Source organism: Bubalus bubalis, chromosome 18, assembly GCF_019923935.1.
Source record: "Bubalus bubalis isolate 160015118507 breed Murrah chromosome 18, NDDB_SH_1, whole genome shotgun sequence".
In the NCBI taxonomy this organism is placed as follows: domain Eukaryota; kingdom Metazoa; phylum Chordata; class Mammalia; order Artiodactyla; family Bovidae; genus Bubalus; species Bubalus bubalis.
The window spans coordinates 7,936,746-7,958,808 of NC_059174.1; the positions used below are offsets into that span (position 1 = coordinate 7,936,746).

At 51.9% G+C, this 22,063-nt stretch overlaps 1 protein-coding gene and 1 long non-coding RNA gene across 7 annotated transcripts in view; both read left to right on the top strand.

Moving 5' to 3' along the window:
- The window catches only part of LOC102397008 (c-Maf inducing protein), a 211,854-nt gene extending 207,852 nt beyond the window's left edge, over positions 1–4,002 (top strand). For all 4 annotated transcript variants that reach the window (XM_044932148.2, XM_006044476.4, XM_025268445.3 and 1 more), the window contains 2 exons: positions 369–439; positions 2,039–4,002. In XM_044932148.2, coding sequence (XP_044788083.1) covers positions 369–439; positions 2,039–2,092 — 125 coding nt within the window. In that variant the 3' untranslated portion in view covers positions 2,093–4,002. The remainder of the gene's footprint in view (positions 1–368; positions 440–2,038) is intronic.
- A 5,584-nt stretch (positions 4,003–9,586) lies between these two features.
- LOC123330232 overlaps positions 9,587–22,063 on the top strand; it is a 44,832-nt gene continuing 32,355 nt past the window's right edge. The window contains exons 1-2 of one of the 3 annotated variants that reach the window (XR_006640134.1): positions 9,587–10,204; positions 11,155–11,292. This is a non-coding gene — a long non-coding RNA (uncharacterized LOC123330232). The remainder of the gene's footprint in view (positions 10,205–11,154; positions 11,293–22,063) is intronic. The other 2 variants (XR_006545975.2, XR_006545974.2) reach the window with 2 other exon arrangements.

Here is a 22,063-nt window from a genome sequence, read left to right on the forward strand (position 1 = left end):
GAGGCCCAGCCCGTCCCCTCACGTGGTCCCAGCCCCGAGGGCCGTGGTCACCGCGGGGTCCCTTTGGGCTGGTCCGCAGTGGGCAGCGAGCTCTGGGGACACTGGGGTACAGGCAGTGACAGCAGCCAGGGAGGCCCCAAGGGCAGGGAGGGAATGTGGGCCCGATTCAGATCAGCTCCTGCCTGAAACAGACCTCTGTACCTCGCGTACCCCAGCTGCTCCCCTGAATCCCCACTCCCCAGCCCCATCTCCTGAACAGAGGCCTCGGTAACTCAACCCAGCCCCCAGCTTTTCTATCCCATACCTGCAGCTACCCTCGGCAGGGTCTCACTGACCTGATGACTGTCTGTCTGTCCGTTCCCATACAGCCATGAAGAGTCTCTGCAGCTTAAACATGAACAGCACCAAGCTCTCGGCGGACACCTACGAAGACCTGAAGGTAATCCCTTCTTCCCCTTCCTTCCTGCCTTTGCACGTGCAAAGGTCCTGAGGTGGAGAAGGTCGGCATGAACCGGCTCTGCAGCAGACGTGACTAGAGAGCGAGGGAACAGCTTGGGGTGAGACTGCATCAGCCCTTAGAGGTTGCGGCAGGACCCTAGATTTCATCTGAGTTCAGTAGAAAGCTTGCAAAGGCTCTGAGAAGGGCAATGCATTAGGCTAAAAGCTTGTTTCTGGCTGTTAGGTGGAAAACGGGGATTCTGAGGGAGAGTACAAGCGAGGGTAGCACCATAGAGAAGGTCTGCAGGACTGGGGCTGTCACATGGGCGAGAGTTGGGACCGGCCCGCCAGGCTAGGCTGGCAACTTAGAACTGGGGAAAGACAGAATCTGAGTGGTAGAAGGCAGACACGTTTGTTTGTTTAAAAAAGCATGTTTCATCAGGACTGGAAGCTCCCAGGCCTAGCGCCCTGGGAGGAAGGGCTGGGCCAGGAGACACAGTGCCATGAGTGCACTGGCCTCTGGGCATCCCGGAAGCCCACTTCAGGTGTGGCCCCCTGTCCCCCAGCTCAGTCAGACCCACAGCCCAGGGCTCACTCACTGGTGAAGCCTCCAGATGGCCTTCGGAGCACCCACTGTGTGCCAGGCCCCTGCTGAGGATGGGGGCAAGGAGGTGCGGCCAGTTTACCTCTACCCAGGAGAGAGCTCAGACCCAGCGGACAGACACGCACAGCAAACTGAGGGAGGTCAGGGCTCAGGGGCCAGCAGGGAGGGGACCACCTGCTCTGTTCATCGGGAGAAGGAGCCTACACAGAAAGGAGGGGTTAGAAGTGAGCCTGTCTGGCAGGCCAGTGTGCAGGAAGCTGGGGAGACAGGATGTAAAGGCAGGAGACCAGCAGCCTCTCTGTACAGCGAAGGCTTGCAAAAAAAAAAAAAGTCACCTGTTTATAAAAGAAGGCAGAGCAGGACCGTGTCTGGGTGACAGGGGTGGGGAGCAGGAAGCTGCTCTGGGGAGCTGCAGGTGGGACTTTATAGTCCAGTGACACGTCCTGTAGGGGAGCCTGAGTGCAAAGGCTGTCTGCCCACCCCTGGGAACCTGGAACTTGGGGATCCTCCTCCATTCTCCCCGCCCAACTCCTGACAGCCTTGAGGACGCATAGTTCCACAGACAAGTGAGAACAGTCTGTGTGCTGAGTACGAAGTGTGGTCTCATACAGGGCGCTCTGCGTTTAGTCCCTCTCCCCATCTGGACACAACTGGACCTGGAGTCCCTCCACAGAGGAGGAATTCCGCTCTGGAGGCCCAGACTCTGCCCACGGGCACGTAGCCTGCAAGTGCCAGCGGAGGGCACACACCCCAGGCTTCCCACCCCAGAGCTAGTGATTTGAAGCCCCTCTGGGGTGTGGACGTGGACTCCCCAGCAGCCGTCACCTGCTTTCTCTGGAGCTGGCCACATCCCACCCGCTGGGTTCTCCCCAAGGTCTCCCAGCTCTGGGCTTCGGAGCCCCCGACAGTGGCAAAGTGGGAACGGTAGTCACTGGTACAGGTGGAGCTCTGCGCCACCAGGTTCGGGAAGGGACCGGATCCTTCTTGCTTCCCCAGGCCAAGCTGCCCAACCTGAAGGAGGTGGACGTCCGCTACACGGAAGCCTGGTGAAGCTCCCGTCGGCAGGAAGCAGTTTGCAACCGCAACTCACAACTCCTGACTAATAGCCGTAGAGCAGCGGGTCTCGGGGTCCCACCCCCGTCCTGGCTGTGAGATAGATGGGGGAGTCTTTCTGGGGGCAGAGGGCGGAGGGGGGAGGGTGGGGAGGGAGGGTCCGTAAGCACGCCCAGCCCCCGCCTGATTCTTTTAGCTTCATAATCGGAAACCTTGACCTGATCTAAAACGGACTTCGTAGCAACCAGAGGAGTGGCAGTGGGTCGGGGAGAGGGTGGGGGTGGGGGGCTTGGGGAAGGGGGACCCTTTGTGGATTTTCTTTGCCTTTGTGTTCAATGCCGCGTGGAACAGTCAAGTCCGACCCCACTTTCACGTGACCCCGCTGGGCCCAGAGGCCGAGGAAGGACCTGTCCTCCTCCAAGGCCCGCCGAGAACTCGCCCCACCATCACCATCGGATAAGACCCAGTCCCGTCGTCATCCCACCATCCTGTGTCCTCGCCATTGCTATGCAAAGTGATTCTTGTTGTACATAAGATTTAAATAACGCGCCTATTTAAGAAACGTTGACAAATTGCAGGTCTGGGACCTGCCTGTTATTTATGAAGTCTCTGACCCACCCACCCACCCGCCCGCCTGCCCGCCAGCCACCCCTGGCGTGTAGTACTGTACAAACCAGTCAGCTGGTAGTGGTAGTATTCTTGTTATTTTTTTAAAGGAAACAGACGGAAAAGAAAAAAAAAAAAAAGAACCTCCTTGGAAAATTAATTGCTTTTTTTGTAATGGATTCTGTCTGCTAATGCTCTCTTGTCCGTCCGTCCCTCTGCCCACCATGCCACCGTGCATTTCGATTCCAGAAGTCTCCAGTTTCCTCACGGGGTGGGGGTCAGACTGGGGGAGGAGAAGTGGGGTCCCCACATTGTCGTCTCGCTCCTCTAAGGCCCCAGCTTCCTCTCGGCCCCCTTTTACACATCTGGAGGGGTGGGGTGCTAACCTGTCCTCCCGTCGTCCCATAAGAGAGCTGCCCCCACCCCTCCCCCGGAGTACGCCCATCTCTGGTGGCCTCTGCCGTCCCCCTCCCGACTGAGACTCTGCCACCCGTGGCTTCCCCGCCGTCCTGTGCCTCCCGTGGTCCCTCATGCATGCCCGCCTCTCTGCATGGTCTCTTGGGAGAAGAGAGACGTCTCCTCCACCGGCCTGACTGCCCGCCCCACCCCACGAATGTGACCACTGCAACGCAGACTCCCTCCTGCCCTTCTCCGTCCCCCCACCTGCCCCAAAGACACACCCACCTCCATTTCTTTTATAAACAAGCCCTCACTGTACAGAACAGCCCTCATGGTTTACTTGGGGTCCCCTCTCCCCCAAGCCCCATCTTCTGTTGGTTTAGCACAAATACCCCCCTCTTTCAGCACCTCCAGACCTAACCCCCAGTCAATGTAATTGTTTTATATATATTTAATCTTATTCAATGGAAACCATGCTTTTGTCGTTTTATACTTTGCTAGGTAGACTTTATTACCCCCCCCAACTATGCCCTCATTTTTTTAAAAAAGGAAAAAAAAAGAAATTGGGTTTCAGTCTTAATTCATTTTCTGTGCCAGGTTTGATTTCGTGCGTGCGTGTGAATGTGTTCTGTTCCGTGTTTTGTTTTTGTTGTTGTTTTCTGTTGTTTGGTTTCATTTGCTCCCCTCTGGTCCCATACTTTACAGCACTCTGGTGCAGGAAGAAGCAGAAGCAAAAAAAATTAAAAAATCTAAAAAGAAAAAAAAAAAGAAGAAGAGCCGAGACATGCCACCTTTACCCTTCGCACTGTTGCTTTTCCTGATGGTTAATACTACTGTCACGTAGCTGTGTTCAGAGATGTGAAAAACTTTCAGGCAAAAATAAACTGTAAGTGACTCATTGACATCTGGCCTTTCTGTGTGGTTTTGAGGGGGCCTGGTGTGGGGACAGGAAGGGCCAAGACCTAGGCCAAGAGTTGGGGGGCTCACAGCAGAGCCTCTACACCCTGTGTCCAGGGCTCCTCACCCCGGCACACTTGCGAGCCAGATCTTTGTTATGGGGCCATCCTGGGCATCAGAGCCAGACCCCCAGCCCCCACCCACTGGATTCCAGGAGCACCCACCCCCACCCCAGCAGATAGAACAACTGAAAATGTCTCCAGAGGGTGCCTAGCGCCCCTAGGGGACAGTCACCCCAGGAGAGAGCCCAGCTGTCCACCTGTGCCGCAGAACCCCCAGGGAAGCTCTAGTCCAGCGAGGTGCCTGGGAAAATGCAGGGTCTGGGGTGGGGCCCCAGACTCTTCATTTCTGAGGAGCTCTGGGCGACATGGATGCTTCCACCCACCCTCCTCTGTCCCCTAACCCCCTACACCATCTTCCAAGCCCCGAGAACACTACCTCGCCACACACCTGCTCTCACTTCCCGAGGCCTCTACAGCTGACCCCACTCGGCTGACCTGTGGGACGCTCTGGCCGATCAGGGAAACCGGGTGCCCTGCGGGACGCTCAGGAGGGCCCCGCGGCAGGGCCGGCGGGCGGGCTTCGGGAGCTCCGGTGCTCAGGCCAGATGGGCCGGGCGTCACGAAGGCCAGCTGCAGGGCGGGACGCAGGCCCGCGAGGCACCGCAACCCGCCGCCTTCCCGCCCAGCAGAGGCCCTGGCTCAGGAAGCACTCATCACCTGCCAGACGAAAGGGAGGACCCTGCCAGCGACCGACCTCAGCCCTCTGCCCTCTGCTGTCACCTCGGCTCCTCTGGCTGAGCGGGGAGAATGCAGACTACCGGGCGGAGGCAGGGCCGGGGGAGAGGGCGTTTCCTCCCCCGTGCTGTTCTGTCAGGAGCCTCCTCTTCCCTGAGCTTTGATTCCAGCTCCCAGCACAACCCCCACCTTCAACCTTGGCCTGGCAGGATCTGCGGTAGTCCCAGGAGCCTCACTTGCTTCAACTCCGCCCACCCACGCGACCCACAGCTCTCGACCCTGCCCACTCACGTGACTCAGCTCTTAATCCCACTCACACCCCCTGAACTGGAAGGCTCTCGGCTTGTGGAAACTGAGTTACACGGTGTCTTCCCTTACCCCGCTGACCTGCGCGTTGGAAGCAGCCCCTGCTGCAAGTTCCCAGGCCTCAGCATCCCTTGTCAGGTAGCCCTGCCCTGCACCCCCACCCCCCACCCCCAGGAGTTAGCCCTTCCTCACACACTGCACAGCCCACCAGAGTGGGCCTTCTGTTTCATGCCGAGACCCTGCTTTTCTCCACCAACATGCAGGCAACCCCCGCAGCTGATGTGAGCACCCCACTAAGAGCCCAGTGGAGCACTGGGCCCTTGAGATGGGGAGGGACGTTCATCAGGAAATTTCAGGGCAAATCCTGAATTAGGGACAGGGAGAAACACTCCCAAGAGAGTGGCTGTAGGATTAGTGGGTGCTGAACTCTGTGGTCCACAGGTCAGCTTGATGCCCGGCTCACGGTGACTGCTCCAGACTGTGCTGTCTTCCAGTCACTTAGGCTACAGTGTGAATGGTACACGCTGGAGTCATGCCAAGGGGGAACCTCGTTGTTATTTGTGCTTGCCAGACTGCTCTAAAGTTAAGCTGTGCCAGAAGTTTCTCTGAAGGCCCACAGGGAACGGGATCAGAGAGCCTTGGAAAAGGGCCTGGCTTCATTCATTCATTCATGCATTCAACCATTCTTTGTTGAACACCTGCTTCTAGGAAGTGCTTGCAGGTTCTAGACAACATGCTAGAAGAAGCAAGAAACATGGCCCTTGCCCTTCGGGGCCCCAATGACCTGGAGCATGCTGGCGAGGAGTCAGCGTTGATACTGTGTGGCAATAGCAATGACAGGAAGCTATGGCAGGCACAGGAGGTGACCGCTAACCCAGGCTTTGGAAATCAGGAGGGCTTCCTGGAGGAGGTGGTATTGTTGACAGTGAAGAATGAGAATATATATCACGTCATCAGAGAGGAAAGGGGGGTGTGCAAAGACGTGGCAACAGATGAGCGGGATCTTATTGGGAACTGCAGATGGAGAGTGTGGCAGGGTGAGGGGGGACACGGGAGGGATTGTTATTGCTGGGGCTGAATTGTGTCCCTTAGAAAAGAGATATTGAGGGGGAAGAGGACAGAAAAAAAAAGAGATGTTGAAGTCCTAACCGACCACCTCCCCCAGTACCTAAGAGTAGGACTGTATTTGGAAACAAGGTATTTACAGAGTATTCAAGTTAAGCTGACGTCATTAAGGTGGGCCCTAATCCAATATGACTGGTGTCCCTGTAGAAAGGGGAAATTTGGACCCAGAAGCAGACATGCACAGCGGGAAATCTACCGGATGAGACCGGCACACAGGGAGAGGGCCATGTGAGGATGAGGGCAGAGACGGGAGTGAAGCTGGGAAGACAGGCCTGCAGCAGACCCGGCCTCACAGACCCTACCGACACCTTGAATTTGGTGTTCTGTGAGAACCGTGAGAGAATACTCCTCTGTTATTTTAAGTGCCGCCCCCTACCCCTAATCCATGCTGCTTTCTCACAGCAGCCCTGACAGAGAGTACATCCGTTTTCCTGGGCCACCACACAGAGTACCCCAAACCCAGAGATGTATTCTCTTGTTTCTGGAGACCAGAAGTCCAAACTCAAGATGTCAGAAGGGGGCCTTCCTTTCCTTCTCCTCCAGTCCCTGGCTAGCTGCTGTGTCGCATCAGTCTCTGCCTCTGTCCCATGTGGCCCTGCCTCTTCTCTACCGCACCCTTCCCTCTGCCTTTCTCCTTCAAGGACATTTGATGTTGGTTCAGTGCCCACCTGGATAATCCAGGCTTCCCTCATAGCTCAGACCGTAAAGGATCAGCCTGCAATTCAGGAGACCAGAGTTCGAGTCCTAGATTGGGAAAATCCCCTGGAGTAGGAAATGGCAACCCACTCCAGTATTCTTGTCTGAGAAATCCTATGGACAGAGGAGCCTGGAGGGCTGCAGTCCACGGGGTCACATCCTGGATAATCCAGGGTGATCTCACAGCCAGAGCCTTAACACATCACCTGATCTGCAAAGAAGTTTTTCTTTTACCATATAAGGTCCCAGTCACTGGTTCCAGGTGAAGGCACCTTCTGGGGCCATTATTCCACACGCTGCATAGTTGGGGCGAGACTAGCCATCATCTCCTTAGTCATATTTAGAAGCCTGGGATTTACCCCAAGGGCTCTGAGAGACTGTTAGGACATTGCAATTATCTTACTCATTTTCTGACAAAGCATGTATATAGCCCCTCCTATGTGCCAGGCACAACAACAGTTTTGTAACTCTGAACCCATTCATTCCTCCTGCCAAACCTTTGAGGTAGGTGCTAACATGATCCCTTTTGACCACTGGGGAAGTGGAGGTCAGGAGATGCTGCATCCTTCAGTCAAGGCCATGCAGGGAGCAGGGGACCAAGGCAAGCTTATGACCCAGGCATTATGGGAAGATCTATCCACCGCTGGCTGGTGAATGGATGGGGCTGAGGCTGGAGCTTAGACCACATAGAGAAACAAATTCAAGAGAAGCTTAGGAGTAAAACTGCAGAATGTGGGGATGGTATGGAGGGAGGGCCAGCAAGGAGCGAAGGAAGAAGTTCAATTTCTTGCCTTGTTTCCTGAAGCCCTGTGAGCTCCAGAATTGTACCTCTGCTGGGCAGCAGCCCTCGTGGCAGGTAGGGCTAGTGTGTGAACACTAGCTCTGGGTCCTGGTGGGGGCGGAGAGCTCCAAGGCTCCTGTCCTTCCCTGGAGTCCTTCCCTGGGGTTCATCTCCAGCTGCCCCCAGGGTTCTCTTGCTTGTTAAGACTTCCTACCCTTCTCCTCTCACTTTCCCATGGTTCCATTTCTGGTTCTGGGGTCACTTCCCACATAAGCTTACCTGAGCCGGAGTAAATCATTGTTTTAGAGGCAACTTCTGGGGAAGCCCTGAATTTAGAGTGCCTGACCGTGCTGGGGGATAGAGGGCCAGGATGGAGGGGAGTGCCTCCATGACAGACTGAGAAATCCCTCCCAAGGGGACCAGGTCACCCAGTATTCCTGCCCCGTCCTTGGTGACACAGGTACGGCTGAGCTTTGCCAGAAGGGCTCTGCAGCTAGGGTCCCCAGAACCAACTTGCACCCATTTTGAGAGGTGGGGGTGGCAGCTGACGGGAGCTCCCAGACATTGCTGGTGAAACTAGAAATCGGTTTGACTGCTTTGGGAAGTGTATCTAATAAATACTAAAGCTAAACATCTGTCAACATCATGACCCTGGAGCTGTGCTCCTGGGGAGATGGCCAAGAGGGCTGAGCTCACATGTCCACCAGAGACACAAACAAGAATGTTTATAGCAGAGTATTCATAATAGCCCAGAGTGGAAACACCCTAATGTCCACTCACAGGAGAATGAATAAACTAGCTGTGGAACACATACACAGTGGACAACGCAAATGCCTCCATCGACGGGAGGAAGAGTAAATATACCATGACACATCCGTATGATGGGGTTCTGCAGCAAAAATGACTCGACAGACACACACAATCGGGTAAACGCACTGGACAGGCGTTACGTTGTGCGAAAGGAGGCAGACACAAATGAGGGTTTGCCGTGTGATTCCATTTATATAAAGTTCACAAACAGCCACAGATCATCAGTAATTATAGAGGTCACAGAAGTGGTATCTCTGCAAGGGTGGGGAGCATTGTTGATCAGGAAGACAGGAGGGAATCTTCTGGGGGTGATGAAAATACGCTGCATCTCAATACACAAATATTTATACACATGGAGTTCTACACTTAAGACTTGTGTAGTTTACTGCGTATTTACACATCAGCTTTTTTTTTTTTTTGGCTATGCCGTGTAACTAGTGGGATTTGAGTTGCTCAACCAGGGATCAAACTTGTGCCCCCTGCAGTGAAACCATGGTATCTTAACCACTGGCCCACTAGCAAATCCCAACATCAACTTTTTCTTTTTTTCAAGATTTTTTTTTTTTGATGTGGACCATTTTTGAAGTCTTTATTGAATTTGTTTTACAACATCATTTCTGTTTTATGTTTGGTGTTTTGGCCTCGAGGCATGAGGGATCTTGGCTCCCCTATCAGGGGTCAGGGAGAACCTGCATGGGGTGCATTGGAAAGTGAAGTCTTATCCACCGGACTACGAGGGAAGTTCCTCAACATCAGATTTTAAAAAGTAGCAGCAGGTAGAAGAAGAAGAAGAAAACAATGGCATCCCACTCCAGTACTCTCGCCTGGAAAATCCCATGGGCGGAGGAGCCTGGTGGGCTACAGTCCATGGGGTCGCTAAGAGTCGGACACGACTCAGCGACTTCACTTTCACTTTTCACTTTCCTGCATTGGAGAAGGAAATGGCAACCCACTCCAGTGTTCTTGCCTGGAGAATCCCAGGGACGGGGAAGCCTGGTGGGCTGCCGTCTCTGGGGTCGCACCGAGTCAGACACAACTGAAGCGACTTAGCAGCAGCAGCAGCAGCAGCAGGTAGAAACAATCCAAATGCCCATTCATAGATGAACAGATAAATAACTGGGATGCATACTCACAGTGGACTCAGCCAGCGTAAGAAGGAATAAAGCACCGCTACGTGCTCCAACATGGATGAACCTTGAGATCAGTATGTTAAATAAGCCAGACACAAAAGACCACCCACTGTATGGTTCCGTTTATCTGAAATATCCAGAACAGGAACGTCTTTACAGACAGAAAGCAGATTAGGATTTACGAGCACCTGGGGCGTGACCACTGAATGGGTGTGGGGTTTTATGTGGGGGCTGTCCTATGGTCAGGCCAGCCACGATGGCGGTTCCCTCGCTCTCTCCACCTGCCCTGCCCGGCCCGGGCCTGCTTCACCATTAGCTCGCACACACAACTTGCCTTCCTACACGCTTGCCCCAGGCCCCAGCTGGTGATTATGCTTCTCAAAGGGGCCGTGAGGAGTTCTGCTACTGCTTTCCCTGGTAGCTAAGGTACCCACCTGACACCAATTCCCCCAGGAACTGGTGACCTCGCCCTGACCCCGGAAGCAAAGCCTGCCGCCGTGCTTTGCCTGCCTCCAACCTCTGCACACGGTGGGTGTTGCTCCAGGACCATTACTTCAGACAGGTAAGCTCCCCCATCCACTAAACTTTTCACGTCTCTGTTGCTGACTCCCGGCTCTTTCGTCTTGTTTTAAAGCTGGGCAAGTGCAGGGTTTTTTTGTTTAAGTTCAGTTCTTACAGGTCTTATGGGCCTGCGGGGTGTAGGGCCTTGTAGAACCTTTTAGGCCTGAGGGGTGCAGCCCACCGCCGAGGAAACATTTTGGGAACTAGATAAGAGGTGGTGATGGCAGAACGTGGTGAAATGTTCGAAATGCCATGTTAAAGTGATATCTTGAATTTTAATTTTGTGCCAGTTTTTTAAAAGCAGCATCAAAACAGAACTTTTTAAATGAAGAGGTGGTTGCTGCTTGTCTCTGCTCTGTCTGGTCTGGGGACGGCGAGGGGTGCCGTTGCCAAACACTTGGCTCCCTGTCCACCGACGCCAAATAAAAATACAGAGACAGAGTTTGGAGGAAATAGAAAGATGGCTTTAGTCCTCTGCTGGGCGAGGGGAGGACACAGCAGACCAGCGACTCTAGGACTGTACCCCCTCCCTAGGAGAACTGAGAGGCTTTATGTAGCCTGGATCTCAGGCTTAGAGTAAATGGTAAGGAGTCAAGTAATCAGCATCTTGCATTTTTCTTCTTCCCACGTTACTTCAAAGCAGTAACAGCTGGCATTAGGCAGCTTTGTCCGTTTGTGTCTGCGTTATTGGCCTGCGACCTTCTTTCTGAAATGCAAACAATTCTAAGGGGTGATTTTCTACAAGAGAATGTAGGGTGTAATGTACATGGTATCAGGGGTGATACGTTTCCTTTGTGAAGCACAGTTCTAGTTACAGACACTATAGATTAGCAACAGTTAAACTAGGAGCGATTCACTCCGATTAACTCCTGTCCCTTCTCTAGCCTGTTCACTCTTCCTTTTACTTTCCTTGCTCTCAAGAGAGGGAAAACCTCTTTTCTATTTTTGCAGCAGCAATGCCAATGCCACCATGACATTGCCTGTTAGAGCCGTACTTGTCCATCCTTATGAAGCCTCTTGGTGAATGGTTGTGTCCCCGCCTCAAAAGACTCTCTACTGCCATCTGCTGGAAATTATCATAGCAAACAGGTTTGTATAATAGACATACATACTTCTCAATGTGTTGCTCTTCTGCACTGTACATGGCGGGACAGGTGACTTGGCTCTGTTTCTCAATGTACTCTATCCAGATTTGAATGGGCCCTTGAGCAGCTCAAGGCTGAGCTCCCCTCTGTTCCACACTAGCCTCTTCCAGGTTTGTCAGGGAGATGAAATCCACATGGTCCCTAGTTCACTCATCAGTACATTGAAACCTGCCTTTCAGAGCCAGCTCCAGAAACGAAAACGTTCCCCAGGGCACTTCTGGTCATCACAGAAGCAGGGGGTTGAGAATGGGCTAGAAGGTCTTGTGGACTTAAAAGTATTCACATTCTCAAAGCTGGGAGTTCCGTTTTATTCCGTGAGAATTTTTAGGACTTCAAGCCAAGGAGACAGCATCTCCAGTAACCCTGAGAGAACTGATCCAAGGAGGTGAGGGGAGGAGGCAGGTTATATAGATTTTTGTAACAAAGGGAGTCAGAACATCAAAGAAAAAAACATATTCCAAGTTAAGTGCTTTTCTGTGTATGGGAAAACTCAGGGCTCACTGAAGTCATTCCTTTGATATGTGCGTGCTAAGTCGCTTCCGTCTCCTATTTCTACTTTTCTAGTCGCTCAGTCATGTCTGACTCTTTGTAACCCCATGGACTGTAGCCCGCCAAGCTCCTTTGTCCATGGATTCTCCAGGCAAGAATACTGGAGTGGGTTGCCACGCCTTTCTCCAGGGGATCTTCCCGCCCCAGGGACCAAACCTGTGTCTCCTGTAGCTCCTGCATTGCAGGCAGATTCTTTACTGCCTTTGATAGGCCCCTCGCCTCTCTGGGGCCAGCATCCTGCCTTTACAGTGTCCTCCAGGCTCACCGGAGGGAGTGGCTGCAGTCTGCTGGACCTCAGGTATTCTTTTCCTTCCCAAGTTCCCTCAGGCTTACCTGCCTCTGTTGTGGCTGCAATCACTGACAGGAAACGTTCCATTTCTCAGGCTCCGCCAAGCTCCTAGCCACAGGCATCTTGGCTGTTTTTTCTCTGTTGTAGGGACAACGAGCCTAAAACATGCCTAAAACACTGGGCTGTGTCTCATCTCTGACTTGCCAGGATTTGCCAGGGAGGGGAAGGGGCTGTGGGATCCAGTGGGAAGGAGATTCAGCCAAGAGGGCTCTGTGCTGGGCACACCTTACCCCTCATGCTGATGCCAGAAATTCAGCCTCTGTGAAGCTGGTGCCAAATCCGATTTCAGAGACAGAGTTTTGGGTGAAGTAGAAAAGAATAGCTTTATTGCTTTGCCAGGCAAAGGGGGCCACAGCAGGTCTGTGCCCTAAAAAACTGTGTCCAACTTGGGAGGATTTGGTGGGGAGTTTTTTTTTGCAGTGGTTCAAGGGCTGGGTTGCTGATAAGGATCAGGGTCTCAGGTGACCAATCTCCTGATGGGCTTTTCTGGTTCCCTTGATCTGGCCTCAGGTGACTTCTTGATGAGCTTCTCCGGAATAAAGAATGCTTACATCTTCCATTTGTTGGGGGTTTCAGTTCTGTAAAGATTTCCTAAGTGGCTCAGTGGTAAAGAACCCACTTGCCAATGCAAGAGATGCAGGTCTGACCACTGGGTGGGGAAGATCCCCCGGAGAAGGGCGAGGCAACCCACTCCAGTATTGTTGCCTGGAGAATCCCATGGACAGAAGAGCCTGGCGGGCTACAGTTCATGGGGTCACAAAGAGTTGGACATGACTGAGTGATTGAGCACACACACGCGTATACACACACGCACACACACCCACCCCACAGAAAGACTTCTTTGCCCAGGAGTCCCACAAGGTCCATCCATCCCGCTGGGTCCTAACAGCTCTTGTCTGGGGCTCTCCCATGACTCACCCCCACTGGCTGCAGGGGATTTGCTGGGGTGGGAGGTGAGTTTTTTGTGGACAGCAGCAATGCATCTTAAGCCCTTCACTGCCCCAAAGTTCTCGTGGTGTCCACAACTATGAGATGAGGGGCTGTCTTCCCTGGTGGGTGTCTCTTCAAGACTACGGCTGTCCTAGAGAAATAGACTGCAAACCACACATGTGGAGTGGTCTCATAGCCACATTTTAAAAAGTTAAAGGAAAACAGGCCACATTCATTTTAATAGCATATATTTTTTTACCCTAACATACTCAATGAAGTCAATCAATGCTCAGTCACTCAATCTTGTCCAACTCTTTGCGACCCCCATGGACAGTACCACCAGGCTCCTCTGTCCATGGAATTTTCCAGGCAAGAATACTGCAGTGAGTTGCCATTTCCTTCTCCGGGGGATCTCAAACATTATCATTTCAACATGCAATCAATATAAAAATTATTAATGAGATATTTTACATTCTTTTTTTCCCCCAATATGCAAAGTCTTCAAAACCTGGTGTATAATTTGCCCTTCTAGGGCATCTCAGTCAGGACCAGTCATGTTCAAGTGCCCTGCAGCAGCCGTAAGCAGCCAGTGGCTCCTGTGTGGACAGCATGTTTCCAGAGTTTCCATAAACCAGGAGTGGGGCAGTGGCACCTTGGTGGGAAGTGGGGAGAGCAGCAGGAAGACAGGACTTGAGCCAGCACTTACACACCCATACGTGGCTTTTACTGAGGTGGTGTGAATTGAGAAGCTGTTTCGGAACACAAGTCTGTGTGCCCAATGCACAGCGAGGAGAGACTAGCCGAGAAATGTTTGTTGCAGGCCCAGCAAGGAGAATGGGCAGCTTGCACTCAGAAACCCCATATTCCCTGATGGTTTTGGGCTCGGGTCGGGGGAGAAATGTTTATAGGCAAAATGTGAGAGGAGAGCTGTAGGGTGTGTGACTTTCATTTGATTGGCTTGCTCCAGGAATCTTGCCCCCAGCTGAAGTTACCTTCCTCCACCTGGGTGGGGCCTTAGTTTCTGCAGAAGAACTCAAAGGGATTGTTACATATCTTTCTTGAGGAGGAACCAGGACCCTGACCCAAGCCTGGACTATTGTTTCTTGATGGCTCCTCCCTTGTTTCTGTATCCCCTCCCTTCCCCGACCCTGTTTGGATCTGCCCTCGAATGCAGGGAAGGTCAAGGAGGCTGAATGAAGCCTATTTCCTACACCCAAGGAAGGAGAGGGGAGGACCCCACAGGGTCCCACTCAGTTCCAAGGCCCCTCATGAAAAGCGCCGGGTTGGACCCACTGTGGGAATCCTCCTACAGAACTGATGTCCAGAGCTGCCAGGTTCTTGGGTCTGATCTTAAGTCCCCCTGGGAAGCAAGCATCTATTTCAATTGATTTTTTAAGAAAGAAACATATATTCATTTACAAGAAAAAAACTTAGATGATAACCTACAGGAAGGGGGACCCCAATCCAGAGCCCGAGAGTGGGCTGTTGTCTAACTCTCAGAAATGGATTGTCCGAGGAGACACACGTGCTGACAGAGCAAGAGCCTTTGCTGGGAAGAGGGCCCAGGAGAACTGCCCAGCCTTGTGGCTCGTAGTCTCGGGGTTTATGGTAATGGGGTCAGTCCCGGGTTGTCTCTGGCCAGTCATTCTGACTCAGGGTCCTTCTGGTGGTGCGCGCAGCCAAGATGGATCCCAGCGAGGATTCTGGGAGGTCGGTAGGACACATGGACCGGTGTCTCCTCTCCCCTTTTGACCTTTCCTGAATTCCTCCAGATGCTGGTAGCTTGTTAGTTCTGCATTCCTTACCAGGACCTCCTGTTGTAAGATAACTCATACAGGTGGTGACTATCCTGTCTGGCCAGGGCGGGCAGTTTTGGTCAGCAGTTCCCTTAACATAGCTATGCATTTTTGTGGCATGAATGAATGAATGAGTGAAAAACTTCAATATGAAGACCAGAAAGCGCCTGTGCCAATGAGGGGCAGTGGGCCTCAGACCTACATCTTACGTCAGGAGCTGGGCAGCGAGACTGGACTCTCCATGCTGAGACGAGGAAGTGTGTGTGTGGGCAACCAGGCTGCAGACGCATTCAGAGTCTGTCCCTTCTTAGCTGTGGATCCCATGACAGTCCCAGGTTCTTCCTCCCACTGCCCATCAGTCCACCCAGAGGAGCGCCTTACCTTTGCTATCCATGGCCTTTCATTCATTCAGTCACCCGTTCATTCATTCATTCCTTGAGCAAAAATTTATGTACGCTGAACCCTGGAAGCACTGCCCAGTGAAATAAGCCAAAGTCCAGCCATCTGAGCGTCCGGTGCAGGGGAATCTAGAGAGGCAGAAAGTTGACTGATGGCTGCTTAGGGCTGAGGGATGGGGGTAGGGAGGACAGGATGGGGGACAGGAAGGTGAGAGCTGAAGGGAAGAGGTTTCTTTAAAAAAAAATTATTTATTTGGCTGTACCAGGTCTGTGGCATGTGGGATTGTATTCTCTGACCAGGGATTGAACTCAGGCCCCCTGCATTGGAAGCGTGGAGTCTGAGCCACTGGACCACCAGGGAAGTCCTGAGAGGGTTGTTTTTTTTTTTTTTTTGGTGAGGAACATATTCTAAAATTGACTCTGGTAAAGTCTGCACAGCTGTGTAAATATGCTAAAAACCATGGAATTATACAAATTACTTGGATGGATTGTATTGTATGTGAATTCTATCTCAATAGCCTACTTAAATATGTGTGTGTGTGTGTGTGTGTGTGTGTGTGTATATATATATATGTATTGAGTACCTACTGTGTGCCAGGTAAACTAGGGGCTCAGGAGTGGATAAAAGTGAACACAGTCCTCCACCACATACAGTCTGACGGAGGAGCCAGCCACTACACAAATCATCCCACACATCTTTTTCACAAGGGCAGTGTATAGAGCTAAACGGACGTGCAGGCAGGGGGGAGCACCTTCCAGGACCGGGCAGCACAGAGCTGAGCCGGAGGAGCTGGAAATGACCAGCCCTGCTGGGAGACAGGGAGGTAGGAACAGCCTTCCAGACAGAGGGAAGGGCGAGGGCAGAGGCCCCGGAGGCCTGGCACTTGGAATGGCCGAGGAGGAGGAAGTATGGGGCCAGGAGAGACAGGCCAGGCCCCTTAGGTCTTTGTCCTCCTGCGTGGGAAGCGCTGGGGCCTGCGGCTGGGCAGTGGGGGGAAGGGGGGTACGTGATCCTTTTGGAGGACAGAATCCCCGGGTTTTATTGTGCAATGGACCAAGGGCCCCAGACGCAGTGGAGGCGGGAGGGGCCGGCACCTCACCTCCCACATTGTATTAAGATGTGCTTTCTCCCAGGGAGGGGGGCTTCCTGTTCATGAAACAGGAAGTAAGGTCTGTTTAGCTAGCAGCCGGCTGGGATAGAGGGGCCTGAGGAAGCGAGGATCGGGCAGGCAGCCGCAGGTGAGGCCTGGCCGGCCCAGTTCACACCTGCGTGCCTCTGGTGGCCAGGGCAAGTGAGGGCAGGGTGGCCACTCTGACGCCCCTGGGCCCCGGGCTGCTGCAGAACCAGGCGCTGGGGGCGGGAGACAGCGTTCCAGGACTCCAGGCCCATGACGTCAGTGTTGCCATGGAGACCCCTGCTTCCATCAGCACGTGTTGCAGCTGCAGGAGACCCCCGGGCAGGGAAGGCTTGGCAGGGTGGAGGGAAGCAGAAAAGAGCAGGATCCTGCCGGCCTGCGGCCCTGCCCCTGAGCGGGGTCCCCGAGAGGGCAGGGGTGCCAGTCTTGGAGGGGACCCTCCAGCTCTCCATCCGGCCGGTGGCCAGGTCCCCCGACATGCTCCTTTGCTGCAGTCTGAGAGATGCCTTGGTATGAAACAGCTCAGGCTGTGCCCTTTCCCCCTAGCAGCCGAGGAAGGGAGGGAGTGGAGTGTGCTCCCTCTACTGACCCCTCCCACCGCCACACTCCAGCTCCGTTGTTGTGTTTCAGATCCCTCCTCATTCAACCGTTTCCTGAGCCCTCCACATGTCAGATGCTCTGTGAGCTCCTCTGATCCCAGCGAGGGACGCTGGCCTGCTCACGGGCAGCAGGTGCAAGCGCACCTATGAAATGGTGTTTCCTTTGTCTTTAAACCTTGTTCTCTGAAATCTTTCTTTGCAGTTTCTAAAAGACACCTTCAGTGGCAAAATGCCCAAGCTAGCTGAGAACTTCAGCCTCCCATTAACTCCCTGTTCATTTCACACCTCTTCTGGTTTCTGAGTCCCTGCCTCCTCCCCGGGGTGGGGTGAAGGTGAAGAGGGACCATTGTCCTTGTCTGGTCATTGTTGTTTCTCTGAGTGGCCACAGGGCTGTCGAGTGAAAAAAAAAACAACAAAACACCAGCTAAAAGCTGAGAATTAGTTTGATTTGAGGACATTAATGAGAACTAGAGCCCACACAGGCAGCCTCTCAGATTGCTCTGAGGGACTGTTCCAGAGAAAAGAGGGAGGAGCCAGGACTTATAGGCATTTTAGCCGGGAAAAGTAGAAAGACTACAGAAGGTTATTGCTAACCACAAAAGCAGACATCTCAAGTTAATGATTTTAGCGTCTATGTATGGAAAAGTGCGGGTGTCTAGGCTCATTGGAATAATTCCTTTGATAGGCATCTTAGCTGTCTTGGGGCCTCCCAGATGGCATTAGTAGTAAAGAGCCCACCTGCCAATGCAGGAGATTTGAGAGACATGGGTTCGATCCCTGGCTCGGGAAGATCCGCTGAAGGAGGGTGTAGCAACCCACTCCAGTGTTCTTGCCTGGAGACTCCCCATGGATAGAGGAGCCTGGCGGGCTACAGTCCATAGTGTCGTAGAGTCAAACACCTTGACTTCACACGCACTTAGCTAGCTAGGGCCAGTGTCCTGTGTTTTCCCATCTTGAATCCCCTCTGGGTGTACCATTGGTCTGCTGCCGTGGCTCATGGCCTGATGACTGGCAACATTCCCTGTCTCAGAATGGCAGGCACATTCTCTGTTTACTGAAATGGCGGGTCCCTGTTTTTGTCACCGGGCAGCACACATTTGGGCTGCCCCGGTGTGTGCTTTTGGGGGACACGTGTGGGTGTGGGCAGAGGTGAGGGAGCCCACAGGGCCCCCTGCGGCCCCCTCTCCCTGCGGCCTGTCTCCCTCCTGGGGCTGGGGGCAGAGGTCTCCTTGTGGAATGACGCTGGGAAAGTGTCTCGGGCCCTGTTGGCTTCCTGGTGCCCGAGGGACTCCCAGAAGCTCCCGCGTCCCTGACCTGTTGTGGTGACCTCCTACATCCTGGCACCTCTCGCCAGCTCTCTTCTCCTGTGGGGAGGGAGGGGGTGGTTCTCAGAGGAGGAAATGAGGCTGGCGGGCTCAGCTGGGCAGGACCCTCCCCACGAGGGGGGCAGCCGTCTGTGGTTGCCAGCGTATGTTCCCAGGTGGTGCAGGCTTGTCCAGCAGGACCAGGTACTAGTCACGTATGATCTGAGAGTCGTGTTTCTCGGTAAGTCCTCTGGCCCATCTCAGGCCTTAACACACAGGACGCATTTAGAAATCGTTTATTCATTCACTTGATATGAGTCTCCTAGGTGCTAGGCCCTGTGTTCTAGGATGGTGGATGGATGGGTAGGTGTGTACGCGAATAAATGAATGAATAGCTAGGCAGATCAACGGATAGACAGATGGAAAAATGAATGGACAGGTAGGGGAGTGGACGGGTCGGTAAATGGAAGCTGTCCATAAGGGGTTGGTTTAGTGACTCCTGAATGCATGTATTTACTATCTGTCGTGCAACAAATTATCCCAAAGTTTATTGGCTTCAAACAGACACTGTCTTACCACTTTTGTGGGATCGGAATTCGGAAATAACTTAACTGGGTAGTTCTGACTCAGGATCACTCCTGTGGTTGCAACCAGAGTGTCAGATGGGATTTGACTGGGACTGCAGCCTCCGCTTATTTATTTTCTTTTGTCTTTCTTGGCCATGCTGGGTCTTCGTTGCGGAGCGTGGGTCTCTCTCGTGGTGAACAGCTCTGGAGCACCCAGGCTCAGGACTTGTGGCACATAGACTCTCTGGCTGCGCACAGGGCCGAGTTCCCCCACAGCATATGAGATCTTAGTTCCCTGACCGGGGATCAGACCCGCTTGCCCTGCATTGGTAGGTGGATTCTTAACCTTTGGACCGCCAGGGAAGTCCCAGTTTCCGCTTCCGTGATGACTCCCTCTTGGGGCTGTTGGTGGACAGCCTATTTCTCCATCACCATCACTCCTCCTCTTATTTATTTTTCCTCTTTGTTAGAAGCAAGTCACTCAGGGGGAGGGGAATTAGGCTTCATCTTTTGAAGGAAGGGCATCAGAGAATTTGGGGACAGATTTTAAAACCATCACAACAGATAGAGGGATTGGCATGCCCACTCGTCCTCCTGGATGCTGGAGTCTTCGAATAATCTTAGACCAGGGATGCCCCCACTCTCCCCCGATCATGACCATATGTTAAATTCATCTGGAACACTTAGAACATATCAGTGTTCAGGGCTCAACCCCCTGACCATCTTATTAGTCTGATGAAACCTGTGGACGTTTGTGTTTTGTTTTGTAACCTGATGCTGGGAAAGATTGAGTGCAGGAGGAAAATGGGGTGACAGAGGACGAGATGGTTGGATGGCATCGCCGACTAATAGACATGAGTTTGAGCAGACTCACAGAGGTAGTGAGAGACCGGAAAGCGTGGTGCGCTGCAGCCCATGGGGTCGCAGAGAGTTGGACACGACTGAGCGACTGAGCAAAAACAACAAACTTTAATCACGAAACCCAGCATTTATGTTCCCACTACATGGGTTTTTTTGTGTGTATGTGGTAGGGTTTTTTTATTGTGGTAAAATATACACAACACAAAATTTGCCATTTAAACCATTTTTTAATTTAATTTTTGTTTTATATTGTAGTTGATTTACAATGCTGTGTTAGTTTCCAGTGTACAGCAAAGTGATTCAGTTACACATATACACATACTAGCTCTCTTTCAGATTCTTTCCCATACATGTTATTACCGAGGACTGAGTAGGGTTCCTTGTGCTGTGCAGTAGGTCCTGGTTGATTATCTGTTTTGTATGTAGTAGTGTGTGTATGTTAATCCCTGACTCTTAATTTTTCCCTCCCCTGACCTTTCCCCTTTGGTAGCCAGAAATTTGTTTTCAAAGTCTGTGAGTCTGTTTCTGTCTTGTAAATGAGTTCATTTGTATCACTTTTTTTAGGTTTCACACATAAGTGATATCATATGGTATTTGTCTTTCTCTGTCTGACTTCAGGGCTTCCCCTGTGGCTCAGAGGTATAAAGAATCAGCCTGCAATGCAGGAGACACAGGTTCGATCCCTGGGTCAGGAAGATCCCCTGGAGAAGGGTATGGCAACCCATTCCAGTATTCTTGCCTGGAGAATCCTATGGACAGAGGAGCCTGGTGGCTACAGTCCATGGGGTCGTGGAATGTGAAGTCAAGTGGGCCTTAGGAAGCATCACTACGAACAAAGCTAGTGGAGGTGATGGAATTCCAGTTGAGCTATTTCAAATTCTAAAAGATGATGCTGTGAAAGTGCTGCACTCAATATGCCAGCAAATTTGGAAAACTCAGCAGTGGCCACAGGACTGGAAAAGGTCAGTTTTCATTCAATCCCTAAGAAAGGCAATGCCAAAGAATGCTTAAAAAACCACACAATTGCACTCATCTCACGTGCTAGCAAAGTAATGCTCAAAATTCTCCAAGCCAGGCTTCAACAGTACGTGAACTGTGAACTTCCAGATGTTCAAGCTGGTTTTAGAAAAGGCAGAGGAACCAGAGATCAAATTGCCAAGATCCTTTGGATCATCGAAAAAGCAAGAGAGTTCCAGAAAAACATCTACTTCTGCTTTATTGACTATGCCAAAGCCTTTGACTGTGTGGATCAGAATAAACTGTGGAAAATTCCTCACGAGATGGGAATACCAGACCACCTGACCTGCCTCCTGAGAAATCTGTATGCAGGTCAGGAAGCAACAGTTAGAACGACATGGAACAGCAGACTGGTTCCAAATTGGGAAAGGAGTACATCAAGGCTGTATATTATCACCCTGCTTATTTAACTTACATGCAGAGTACATCATGAGAAACGCTGGGCTGGAGGAAGCACAAGCTGGAATCAAGATTGCTGAGAGAAATATCAATAACCTCAGATATGCAGATGATACCACCTTTATGGCAGAAAGCAAAGAAGAACCAAGAGCCTCCTGATGAAAGTGAAAGAGGAGAGTGAAAAATTTGGCTTAAAACTCAACATTCAGAAAACTAAGATCATGGCATCCGGTCCCATCACTTCATGGCAAATAGATGAGGAAACAATGGAAACAGTGAGAGACTTTATTTTTGGGGGCTCCAAAATCACTGCAGATGGTGACTTCACCATGAAATTAAAAGACATTTGCTCCTTGGAAGAAATGCTACGCCCAACCTAGACAGCATATTAAAAAACAGAGACATTACTTTGCCAGCAGAAGCCCATCTAGTCAAAACTGTGGGTTTTTCCAGTAGTCATGTATGGATGTGAAAGTTGGACTATAAAGAAAGCTGAGTGCCAGAGAATTGATGCTTTTGAACTACAATGTTGGAGAAGAGTCTTGAGAGTCCCTTGGACAGCAAGGAGATCCAACCAATCAATCCTAAAGGAAATCAGTCCTGACCATTCATTGGAAGGACTGATGTTGAAGCTGAAAGTCCAATACTTTGACTACTGATACGAAGAGCTGACTCATTTGAAAAGACCCTGATGTTGGGAAAGATTAAAGGTGGGAGGAGAAGGGGACAACAGAGGATGAGATGGTCGGATGGCATCACCAACTCAGTGGGCATAAGTTTGAGTAAACTCTGAGAGCTGGTGATGGACAGG